At 40.6% G+C, this 13,523-nt stretch overlaps 1 protein-coding gene across 1 annotated transcript in view; it reads right to left on the bottom strand.

Annotated features, from left to right (window-relative positions):
* Window positions 1-10,225, bottom strand: part of igdcc3 (immunoglobulin superfamily, DCC subclass, member 3) — a 52,168-nt gene extending 41,943 nt beyond the window's left edge. Inside the window, exons 1-2 of the mRNA XM_076110129.1 lie at window positions 9,714-10,225; window positions 4,651-4,956 (exon numbers count right to left, since the gene is read on the bottom strand). Of these exons, the coding sequence (XP_075966244.1) occupies window positions 4,651-4,956; window positions 9,714-9,780 (373 nt within the window). The 5' untranslated portion in view covers window positions 9,781-10,225. The remainder of the gene's footprint in view (window positions 1-4,650; window positions 4,957-9,713) is intronic.
* Between the last annotated feature and the right edge of the window lie 3,298 nt (window positions 10,226-13,523).

Genomic DNA, 13,523 nt, shown 5'->3' with positions numbered 1-13,523 from the left:
GATATTTGCTTTGTGGCAATGCCATATATGCCTTTTCCTCCAAAACCGCAATAAATGAAGTTACTAATGCTGCAATGTCAATAATGCAGTAGGTCTGCTGCATGCACTAATCTTGATTTTGTAAGGATGAAAAGAAAACACTATAAGGCTTCATGTTTAAATGTCAAAGCGTATATGGCATTTAGTTGGCTAATCTATATGACAGAGAGATGACTCGCTTCGTGGCAAGCGAGCAGAGAAGAGCAAGGTTGGGGGGGGGGGGCAGATCGAGGGCGGGGTTTGGCAGACAAAGGGAGCTGCAAGGAGATGTGGGGATAGCGCTTCAGCATTCACCCAGGCAGGAGGCCATGAAAGGGGTAGGGACAGGAAGGTCGGAGGGTGATGGAGAGCCACCGTCGACCCTCCAAACACATGCACACGTACAAACACTCTGACATACACTAACAGGGGCTCCCCATAAATCACTCTCAATAAATGGTGTCTGAATCGGAGTAGCTGCTAGTGGCAATCCATCCGCGTAGATTTTAAATGTAGCATATTGCAACTTCTCATCTTCTGCCACAGCTACACGTGTAGTTTCTATCGGACTCTGCCCGGTCGACATCACACTTTATATGTAAGTATAAATTTACATTTATACCGCTGAAAGGAGTTAAATTTACATAAGTGCGAGGCATGGGTATAAACTGAGACACTTTTACAGGCATCCTGTGTCTTCTCCTATTTCACTCTTTACAGCCATCTGGGTTCTTCTTTTTTTATTAAAGTCTCATTCAAGAGCCTACCATTATAAAGGCAGTTGAATTCACCATGACCATTTCAGAATCAAACAAGGCAAACAACATTAAACAATGATCATCCAGCAGCCAAGGGCTTTATATTTTATAGTCAATAAAATAAATAATACGGAAATTTTTTATTTTTTTTTACTATTTCTGTTTTCACTCTCTTCATGTCGGCCCTGACTTTGTCTTTTCTAAGCCCAGTTCACATATTTTTGAATGGTCCCTGAGGTCAATTGTAGTCTCCACATATGGATAGGACTGGGAAAAAACTATTTCCGAACAAAGCTTCAACTCTTTCCAATTAATTCCAGACAAACAGACAAAAGAAAGTCATTTCAATTGATCCTAAAAGCTATTTTGTAACAGGGGGGCTTTTGTGATGTGTTGCCTGGTGACGCGGGTTTGATGTGGGGGAGGGGCAGTAGCCCCGTCCAGGCCCACTGTACCAGGCTTGTCATTCATCCAAATGATGAAAAGCTTCCTGAACGTAAGCTAATGAGGAGGTCCTAGAGAAACTCAGGAAAGAGAGAGAGAGAGAGAGAGAGAGAGAGAGAGAGAGAGAGAGAGAGAGAGAAACCGACCATCAAAGAGATAACATTTAGGAGGAAAAAAGAGTTTCCTGGACCGACCGCCGATTTAGAGGGGCAACGGGGAGTCCGTCCTATACCAGCCCCCGACAGTGAGCTCGCACAAATGGTTGTCAAGCAAATAAAAAGTGAAATTTATGGAGGGAGGTAGTGTGGAGGGTAGGATGGAAGCTTTATCCACTGGGAGGGCTATAAAGACTCTTCAGTAATCACACCACCCATTGCATCACAGTGGTACAAGTGAGAGCTGTTGTAAGAGGGACTATAACACAGCAAATTACCTCAAAAACACAAAGAAAGCATCAACATTAACAAACACTTGGAACAGAAAAAGAAACAAACACTAGTCAGTGATCTTTGTAAGGAGAGCATTAACTAGTTTTGGGCCATTTCTCTTCATAAACAAAATGACACAGACCGGCGATTGCCAAAATCCCCGTAGAATACACTTCACATCAAAGATTAAGCTCCTTTCAGACCTTATATTGAAGACCAAAAACATAATAGTCTGACAAATTGAGGCTTGATCAGGCTTGGGGAACACTTCTGTACTGAACCATCGCCTGCAGGAACCTAGAGGCTGAGGTGTGAAACAAGCTGGGTAATGAAGGACGATTACCATTTTTTTTCTGAATGTACATTACAAAAATCATCTATAAAGCCTTTCAAAGACTGCAGGTAGGACATCTGTTATGACTAATGAATGGTGGAAATATGTTACTTTACTGTGACACAACAGGGAAAATACAAGATCACGAGGTTAGACTGGCAGTCAACGACCACAACTAATGGTGCAAAGAAAGCCTCATCAATATGACTTAAAAAAGAAGTGGGCCATCTTTCATACAATGCAAGGCAATGACAACAAAAAGACATGGTCAAATTCACAGAGAAAAAACAACATTATTGTTTTCTGGAAAATCTTCCAAAATACAAAAGGTATAAGTGATGATGGGTAACAGAAGTTTGTATCTTGCGAGTCCCTTTGAAGGGTCCCTGGAGGATTATTTTCACAGTGACGGCTTCTTGCTTCCTTGATAGAAGTGAGACTCCATTAAGGGGGGAAAGACTATCATTACAGCAGAGCCTCTACTCATTCAATGCCTCCCCCTCAAAGACTGCTCAATACAACCCAAAAGGGCAGTGGTCAGAATGTGACTTTCAGTAATGCTTCAGTGCCTTCCCAATCAATACAAGACAACAGGAAAAGAAGAAAAGGATCTGCAGAAGAGCAAAGCACCGACAAAACAGAATGTTTCCACCATGAATGATTTTAAACTTGAACCACCAAGTCCAAGGTGTGCTCCAGGTCAGGTTCATTCACCAAGATTAAATCTGTATTCACATCACAGCCTTTCAGAAACAGATGAGTGATGCAGGATTGCTCTAGTCTTGCATAATTCTTGGCTAAGTGAAGAGAGCACTGGAGTGCTGGATGACTCCACGGCATCCCAACTCTGTACTTTACAAATCTACACTTTAAGCAATGCAGTCAACGAATACGTTTTCAAAATGCAGAGCACGACATACTCGAATCACAGTATTCTCCCAGAAATATGCCGCCCTGTTTCCTTAAAGTATGGAAGAGACGCTTTAATAAGCTAACTTTGAGGCTAGTGTATACTACTTAAACTGTTTACAAGAGCTTGAGTCAATCAAACTGATTCTCCCTCTGGTTAAAACGTTTTCATCGAACATTTCAAGGAAATACCAATAAAAGTGAATAACATGTGCTATCAGATATTGAAGTCATAAATAATACACTGTACATCGCTGCAGTACAAATCAAAAGGATAAGTCGATTGTTTTCTCTGCACCCTGTTCAGGTGATGAACTCTGTGTTCATAAATCTATGGATTTTCATCTTCCTCATGCTTTCTTACCAATATGTCAAAGCAATTCTGTGAAATTAAAATTTGGGGGACAATACTGAAGACTTTTTCCTGAAGCACAATAAAAAAAAGAAAAAAATGCATTTAAAAAGCTGCTAAAATCTGACCTTTGAAAAGGAAGGGGAGGCCTTAAAAGGTTGCATGATGTGTTTGACAGCGCCAGCCACTGAGCTGAAGTGACTTTTCTCTTTGGCCAGTGAGACATGCATGCTAACCTCCCTATCCTGCTGAGTGGAAAAGCTGTATTGGCCACAACAGCACAGCAGTGTGCTGTCTACACACAGCCCGGGAATCAACAGGCTTCTGCGAGCCTTTGTCCATCTCTGTTTTACAGACTATATATAACAGAGCCTTCGAAAAAGTCTTAACTCAACACAGTGTCTAACATTACAGTATCGCTAAAGCTGCTGCTGCAACATCTCAGCGTGTCCCCAGAGGGATGTGCACATCCTTGATGCCTTTGATTTAAAGTAAGTTGAGACATGCACTGTGTATGTGTGAAAGCAAAGAGAAGAGACAGACAGTCAGATTGACTACGATATGATGCAAATGTAAATTAACCATGGCAACAATGCTGAGAACTTAATGTTGAACTAGAGTGACTTCAAATAAGAGATTTAGTGGTCAAGCCAGAGAAGATTTATCTGGATGCCTCCACCAGTGAGTGGGCTGCTGAGTTGCTTCAAGCTTATTGCACTCTTACAAAGCAGCTTGGAGACTCTCAGCATGAGCGCTAGTTAATGCTAAACTCAAAAGCTTGAATTTCTAAGCAGCACTGTAGATGAGCATCGGAAAGTTCATTAAACTCAAAGAATGATAATCAAATATTCAAATGACTCCACACCCAGAAAAATTAAGTAAATTTACAGCACAGCAATACCTTAATGACTGGCACTGGACGGAAATGTGATTATGCGATGTTTGAATTACATTGTTTACATTTGTAGGGAACACAGATCACAACTTCATCAAACGTATGTAAGTGGTTGCAGAGTCTGCTTGTGTCATGTCTGCATTGCTCAATTGTGGTTTATTTTTCTGACACTTGGGACTTTACATCCTGACAACATAATTAAGCCCAGACAAACCATTGAGTTGGTACCTTAAGATAATAATATAATTCAAGATGAAGTTAAATCGGAATTTAAAGATAACAACTAACACAAACAGGTTCGAAAACGGATTAAAATTAAAACCCATTTGTGATATTTCCTTTAAGGAGAGTTGGATGAAAGATGGATGCCATTGTCATGTCTGAATGTAGGCAATCAAACTAAACGTCAAGAACTTGAAATACATCCCCCCCCCCCCCCCCCCCTCAAGCACATACAGTCCTTACAACTGTCATACATCCTACATCACTAAAAGACAAAGGAAGAGACTTACTGGCTGCCTGAATACGAGCCTTGCGGCTCACCACCAGCCCAAAAGAATTCTGGGCCATACACTCGTAGTCGCCGTCGTCAGATGAGCCATGGGATTTGGTCTTCTGGAAGTGAGCGATCAGGAGTGAGCCATTGATGAAGGTGGCGTGATGCTGATCCTGAGTTAAAAGCAGACCGTTGTGCCTCCACTGTGTCGTAATTGGGGGGATGCCGTCCACCTGGCAGTGGAGCATGAGCGGCTGCTCCTGTACAGCAATGATGTCACTGGGCTCCAGTGTGAAGGAGAGCTCCGCTTCGCACATCACACCTGAAGAGAGACACACACACATATGATAACTATGTAGTTGAGCGTGAAGGTTCATTCTTGACCTTGTATACAAGAGCGGCCAAACAAGGTCTTTTTCATTGAATAGGTTTTCTCAGTTGTCATGGTAAAACTCCATTAATGTTTGAGAAACAGATAGTTAGTGGACACTGAGTAAATATTTAGCGATACCGACGGTGAACCACAACACTGAAGCTGTATTTACTCATCCATTCAATCATTTTCCATCCCTAACTTCCATAGCATACCTACTCACTAGCCAGGGTCACGAAGGACTGCAAGAGTTGTGGCTTAAACATTCATTTTTACATCAACCCTCACACTCAAACAAACAAGAAGAATGGCAACCACTTTATCATCGTGGTAGCTGTGTTCTTTTTTACTACTCAACACAAAATATGTGACTAAACTTATTTGTGGTGATGCTTCCCACTTCATAGTGACGTGAGAGAGGACCGGATTTTTTTAGTATTTGCAGTTTCTGAGGGTAAAAAAGGGGGGAGCGGGAGAACAATAAATAAAGGATGTAAACAGCCTGACCTGACTTGGTACTATAAAAGAGGAGCTTAGCGGGCTCTCTTGGTATCATGTTTCAGCTGCTGATGGACTAAGCACTACCAGTCTCTGCCCCAGGCCCTGGAATCTGGTGGGAGGGGGGCTAGGGGAGGGCAGTAGGGGGGTGCAAAGCACAAGGGTCAAAACAGAGAACCTCCGGCTTCATCCCTCAAATTCCAGCCGAGAAATACTTCGCCTTAGGTGCAGACAAGGAATTCATTGACACACTCCTCCATGAAGATCACGTATAGAGTATAATGCAAAGAAACTTTTCCTCTTCCTCTCTTCTTGCTCTCCTCTCTTTCTGTGACCCCCCCCTCGCCCTTTTTTTTTCACTCAACACGCACGGAAAGTAAATGGCCATGGGACCAGAGAGACATCAGTGCTACCACTTGTGAAAAACAAGGGGGTAGTGGTGGAGAAATATTTAACCCTTAGCTGGCAGGCAGTGATCCCAGCCTGGCTGCTGCTCTCCAAAACCTGATGCTGGCCACATGAGCTCCATCTCTTTTAGTCCAACAAAGATCACATGTTTTCACATGAGAGGCTGCCAGCAGAGAAGAGAATAGCATTCAAAGAGCCTGCAGCCACACATCAAGTCAGTCACACTTCATGTTTTGATCAAAATATGGATAATTCACAAATAAAGTATTAGACACTGAGCAAAATGCTTCTGGACAAATTTGAGGATGTAACACACATGAGAGTGTTTTACATCAGATCAGATTGACAGATATATTGGAGGCTTTGTATTTACAGCTTTCAAAGCTGTCAAATGGCATCAGTCAATGTTATCCGGCCATGCAGCAAACAGGATGATAACGGTTGAGTGTTCAATGTGTTACAACGGCATTGATCTGGAGTTGATTAAACAACTTTATTGATGTTGTATATACTTCCTCGTTACTTCGATTAGGCTAATCAGTTTCTTCCATTAGCTTGAACAATGTTCTTGGGCTCTGGCTTTCCTAATGAATAAAGTATGTTGCTAGAGTGACTGGCTAATGTAATGCTGAGCTCCGGGTGGGTAGAAGGTTACAAACAACATTGTGAAAAAGGGTTAGAGAAAATCTGTTTGGATACAGTGCTGAATGATCTGACAGACCCAATAAGACAAAGGAGATAAGCGAGGCCAAAAGAAACAAGGGATAGGTGGATTTTGCGCTTTGTGTTGGCGTAGGTTAAAGCCACCTGTGAATGCTGAGCATCCAGAGCGTGAGCCGAGAGGAGAGCACAGCTGTGGAAACTGGTGGCAAGAACACGGCATATCCACAGAAACACATGTTCACAGACATGAGTATTTTTCAGGCATGGATTTTCATGGTTAAATAAGGAGACTTACAGACACACACACACACACACACACATCGTAATGCAGAGGAAAGAGACACTAGCAAGTTGGATTACTGGGTGAGACCAGAGACAAGTGTTGGCTAAGTGTGGCTCATGCTCTGGCTTACTATTGACAGATAAGTGTGGCTGGCTGGCACAAAGGTTTACTGCTGCAACAGTAAAGTGAGGATCACACACCAGCTACTGACAGACAGATGGAGTTAGCACACACACACACAAGTACCACTGATAAAGCTAAGAGAGCTTAGGACACACCACAGGCTTCTTGGCTTGGCGGCACCATATCATATGATGCCCCTATGGAATTTCTTTTTTTTCATTGATTAGATTTAGTATGCTACACAACATATCCGAATAGTACATTGTTATACATGTAGGTAGTTTGTATTGCTAAGTGACTTGCTTTCTCCCCTTGCTCTCTCGGCATCCATCTGTTGCAGCTCACTCTTAAATATTCACCATAACAATAAATGCAACATATTTCTAAATAACCAATTTAATTTGCTATGACAGACTGCTGCAGTTTGCATCATGTTAGGTTTGTTTGAAATGTGGGAAAATGTATTCTACTCGACAAGAATTGTCAATTTATCCTCCATTAATCTCACTGAGCTGGAGATGGAGAGCTAAGGCTGCATTTTCACAAAAATGATGCATGTCAACTATATTTCACAAATAGTGAGTATTAAACAGAAATAGACTTATCACTATAAAAGGTGCCTTCAACCGTGCACAGCAAAAGTCATATATTTGCACTTAGATCAAGTATATGTGCACGGATGGAACAGCAGAGTATAGATCATGCATGCAGCATTGATTGTATTCTCATCTATAGGCTGCTGCTTGATACATTATTAATCGATACCCTTCATTTCTAGCTTCCTTGATTCTCATGAGCATGTAGTTTCAAGACGGCTGGTATTCACTTGTTATAATAACAGCAGCAGCTCAGCGATAATTGGACAGAAATGACAGTCATAGGTAGTAAAAATGCTGAGAAATAGTCCATGTGTTGGCATGGTAGTAGATGTAGTGCAGCTGTTGCGCAATTCACCTCTCAATGTCCTGTACAATCTTGTCTCACAGTACTCATCTGCAGCATCTTTCTATAGGCGAATAAACTATACTGCAAGCTTTGGATTATAATGAATGAGTTTCTAAATACTTCAATGAGCAGGAACATGAACAGATTATGAAAGTTCTGAGTGTTTATCTCTTGCGTGTCTTGATTTAACATTGATACGGTCTTTTTTCCTGAAGCTTGAAAGACACAAGCTATCTCAGTCAGTCCGTTTGAAGCAAACACACTTGCCTTTTCATACACTCAAATTTTAATATCATGAGATCTTCCGAATGCTTGCATTTTGCGTAAGAGTTTCAGCTCTTCGTGCCATGAGAGATCTAATGAAAATATTCCTCTTATTACTTATTATCAACTCTGCTTGAAATGTCATAAAAAGTGCCTTCATCTTAACTGAATCTAATCTCTGAGGTAGACTCAAAAAGAGCTTAAGTTCTTTAATGGGATGGTTAGATTGGAACCACATCCATCACAGAGCTGTGTTTTCTGAAGTTTTTGTTCCCAGTGCCCTGACTGAACATATTATGAACCACTGTATACTGGCCTTTATGATTTTAGTCAAGGCCATTGTGGGACCCTGTGTGGTATGCTTTGCAAATACTCAATAGTCTATCCTGCCTTTGAATTAATAAGGGGCCTCACAAAGAGAGAGAAGTCTATCATAGTGAACAAAGGGACCAAAAAATTAAATTTGAAAAGGAGGAGAGGGACAGTCTTGACATTTAATCTGTACAAATATTCTCCCCAGCAGGCAATAACCACAGTCAATCACAATCTATTCTCAGAGAAATAACCGCTGTCAGTTCAACCAGCCACAGGGTGGTGTGCTGTAAGGACTCACCAATCAAGAGCGTCATCAGTCCAAAAGTCCACTGAGATGAAAAAAACTCCATACTTCTTAAAGTATATCACCTTTAAAAGTTATTTTGAAGAGTTAATTATAAATAGTAAATTGCCACTCAAAAGCCAATAAGCATAAAACTACAATGTCTTAATATCTGGTTCATTTAAGTTTCATTAAAGCATTTGTAATAGAGCTTAAAAGTGCTTCATGTAATAGTGCTGCATTTGTAATATTGAGACCATGTGATAAACAATAACACTGAAAGTGGCTCCAACTCTGCAGCCATGTCGTTACATACTGGGACACCTGATTAAAAGACAGTCATGGGGACAACTACAGCAGAAAAAGAAGCACTTTCTGCAGAGTTCGCAGCTCTTGTATCGCAAAAAATGTGACTTTCTCAATGCACCAACTGGACACCTTTCAGCAGACGATTCTTTACATTCTTCTAAACGTGCTCCCATCAACATTGATAACGAGCTAAAAACTCTACTGACTGCGTTGCACGTGACTACCATGTATTATTATGGTGCTCATAAGCCACCTAGACTTGATTTATTGCGCATATGAAGTGATGGTGAAACAACACCAATAGCCTGCTATAACATTTAAAGTTCTGCAGGATGCACACCAAATTTAACTTTCAATACACTACCAAGTATCCGCGTGTAACTCAGTAACCTGCGGGTACAAATTCCGCAGTGCACACGACTCCGGTACCAGTCTTCAGTCCACATTGGCATTTACAGAGAAAGGCCAAGTTCAGGGTTACTGGTCAGCAGCGAGTATCGCTTCTTGAAGCATGCAGCTGGCTCCGGAGAGCAGCACCCGAACAGCGGTTATCCTGCACAACGCTACCCTGCAGCGCGATACTCTCCACTCCGGCAATGAGATAATGCCACTTACCGATTAAAGCATTTAGGAGTATTCCCCAAAAGCACGGAACAAGGCGGCGGCGCCTTGTGGATGCCATTTGAACACTTCTAGAAAATATTCCAGCACTTGCAGAAGACAACGTGCAGGTGAAAAGACGGGAGAGTAAAAAAAAAAACACACACACAGATATCCAGCTTCAGCTACTACATGTTCCGACCTACAGTGCTACAGTTTGGTGGCTCGCTGGGGTCGAACAAGCTTTCGCCATTTTAGCCATCTATCAGGAATATGTCAGCATCCCGCTCTCTCTCTCCTCCTCACCCAAAAACAGCCTCTCTCTCTCTCTCTCTCTCTCTCTCTCTCTCTCTCTCTCTCTCTCTCTCTCTCCCTCTCTCTCTCTCACACACACACACACACACACACACACACACACGCTGGATCTGCTCTCGGAACAAAAGAGCCGACTGCTGACTGCTTCGCTCCAAAACGCATGAGAAACCTGCACAAATTGCATGATTTCTGCACGTCAATGAAACAGGTACAACTAGTAGCCCACCATTTCTACACACAAAGGTAGAAATTACAATACTACTAACAATAGTAATAATACATCATACGAATAAATAAGGATGTGATATGCATGATGACCATAAAAACTGAAATGTTCTGTAATATTCGGGTACTGATAATGTTTCTAACAATAAACCGGATAAATGATCGGACTATGGCGGCACAAATCGTTCTTCTGTTATTGGTTGCACTTATGTACACAAAATATATGATGAAACAAAAGACTAAACCATTTTGACCACAGTGACCACATGGCAGCTGTTTCTGAGAAACAGGCTTAGTTTTTATAATGACAAAAACAATGTAATACAATTCTGTGAATTGTTTTATGTTTATGGTTCGACACGTGAATCTGATATGATAAATAAACAAGGGGGACCTCGAGCACTCAGTTGCAACAAAGCAGCGGTAGTTTGCACTCGATCTCTCCCTTGTGGACGAAACGTGCACTTTGAATCTAAATTTTAAAATATATATGTATAAGCTATATATTCATATTTGGAGTGTCTATTTGCACCCGGGTGAGAATAGGTTAGGTTTGAGCAACAAGCTTGGTTAGGTTTAAGAAAAATATACAGAGCCTACAGTGCATAGCATTGTTGACTAGGGACACCTGGGTGCTTGTCTCTGCCATGCCGTATACACCCGGTTATAAATAGACGCATTGGGTAATCAAATAGTATTGCTGGCTTCTGATCATGGGTGCTGAAAGCATCTGGCATATATATTTGGCAATTGCTGTCCAGTGTCACATATATGATGTAATGTATGATAAATGTTTAACTTCTTCTCTGTAATCGGATTTATTTGTAGACTATTGCAATTAGGTCTGCTACTAACGATTATTTTCACCATCGAATAATCCGCTGATTATTTTTTAAATGATTGATTCACCGTTTAAGTTTCTGAAACATCAGAAAATACTGAAAGACTGGCCATCCCAGTTCCACGGAGTCCAAGGTGATGTCCTCAAATGTCTTGTCCAGTCCAAACGCTAAATATTTGCTGTAACTGTTTAAATTGGAGAACAACAACATCAATACTGGATTATAGTGGTGGTGCTTTAATTTAAAGCCAATGGTTGAGCATAATGTGTTATGATCAGGATACAATACATAAATAGGATTAACTATTGACACTCAGCTGTGCCTGTTTAGTTGCACTCGAGCCCCCCTAGTGGACTAAACATGTACTTCAGGTATATCATCATTTTACACTTTATCCAGTCTAATATGTAAGATCATTTAGGCCTACTAGCGTTTATCTATGGTTACCTTATCACAATACGGGACTCTCGTTTCATTTCCCCTATGTAACGTTAACATTACCTATATGGAAAACTGCTGTTACATTGAAAACCTCAACTGACTGGACGACCAAAATAACCACTGAATCGTGAAATAATGTGCACCAAAAGACCAGTAAGAATATCCCTATCTGTACTTACATCTATTGATAAAGATAACTAAGAACGAGAGAGAGAGAGTTTAAAGTAAGTTATTGGACCTGATATCTTATCATTCGCAAGACTCCAGAATGTAAACAAAGTAACGTTTCGTTGATTTAACACATTCTACTTTTTAAGACAAGTTACTAATTAGTTACACGTGCAGTACCTTCAATGCACTAGCATTAGCTTAGTTAGAGTTGTGTCATGTTGTTTGAATGAAGAAAAATACAACATTCCCTCTTTAAAATAAGTTACGCATAACGCAGTCATTTTAAATGTACAAATCGGCTAAGAAGCTAGATTGTACAAGTCGTCTAACATTAACCGCTAAACCCTACTACGTGTTAGTTTGTACAGCTAGTCCATTACTTTTAGACGTAGCCCAATATCGTAACTGGCTCCGATATTAAAGATGAAGCACATTCACACTGCAGTGTTTCGACATTTTAATTTCATTGCTACAACCTACCTTTAATAAAAATGGTTAAAGTGCAGTTTTGACTTGTTAGTGGCGCTGCAGAAGTCAGAGGATCACCATGTTAAGATGTCCCACTCTGTGTCAGAGTAATGGACCAGACCCACACAGCGATGGGTGGAGCAAAGGGGCAGTTTTAAAAGGTTTTACCACACTTAACTGTTTCTAAAGATCAGTGCTATCTGACGGAAGTGTAGGTATTTAAGTACCCTGCATTTACTGCCCAAGGCACTTTACTTCAGTGTTTCCATGTCATGCTACTTCATACCTCGAGGCCTACTCCACTACATTTCAGATTAAAACTGTACGTCTACTTGTTTACTTTGCTACATTTATCTAACAGCTTTTACAGCTTTTACATAAAACATAGTATAAGCTTTTACGCACTGTGTAAAACCAGTTGTTCCCAAAAAAGTAGTGTCTCGTTGTCTCTTTGCAGTTGAGAAAATTAACCTATATTTTACAAAAATAAACACAAGAAAGTTCCTTGTTTGGCTGCCTACTGGACTACACTACGTATATGAATAAGTAAAAATAAGCTCCATCTTACCATCTACAACAGTGAAAGTCTGGTTACACAGGAGTATCTTCAATCTAAAAGTGTCTCGGGTCATGTAATAATTTAACACTGAGGAGCCAATTTCTATATGATGAGAATGTTTACTTATGATATTTTGCTCATAATACATCAGTACCTTAACTTAAGGGTTCAGAATGTGAAGACTTGTAATTCCATTTGTTTACATATTTGTACTGTTTCGTTTAGTTAAGGATTTGAGTAATTCTTCCACGCCTGACAGTGAAGCATTAGAAAATAGAGTGAATTTTCATGTTTATATTTGTACAATAGCCTTCGCTACTAGTTTATTATCAGGGAGTCAGGAATATGTTGCAGGGCCTCCATTAAGTCGTAAAGAGAGCTCCAGTATCAGCTGAAAAACAGCAGCTGTGTTTTTAGTTGAAGACAGTGTACACCAATTAAGGCCATCATTGGTATTTGTTTAATCTGCTGAATGAGGAATTTCAAACCAGAAAGGCCAAGCACCCCATTAACCTCTGGTCATTGGTACAGTGTGGTTTGTGAGTTGTTGAGCTGGTCTGTGCAAACCCAAAGCTGTTCTGAGAGAAAGATTATGCTGATGGTGATAATGGTGATTTTTAAAAGAAAGGAATATAATCGGAAACGTTAAATTGCAGTGTAACAAACATGAAATAGATATAATAAGAAAAACAATGTGGAATAAAACTCAATAATGCTATACCATGATTTAGTTCATTGATCCATTTTTGAGGCTGCAGTTTGTGATGTGGTCGTAGTCGACTGTTTTCTAAACAGTCCAGCGGC

This window comes from Anarhichas minor, unplaced genomic scaffold (assembly GCF_050575085.1).
Source record: "Anarhichas minor isolate MPS153535 unplaced genomic scaffold, ASM5057508v1 ptg000042l, whole genome shotgun sequence".
NCBI lineage: Eukaryota > Metazoa > Chordata > Actinopteri > Perciformes > Anarhichadidae > Anarhichas > Anarhichas minor.
The sequence above is the reverse complement of the archived record's forward strand: the minus strand, read 5'-3'. Positions and strand labels throughout refer to the sequence as shown.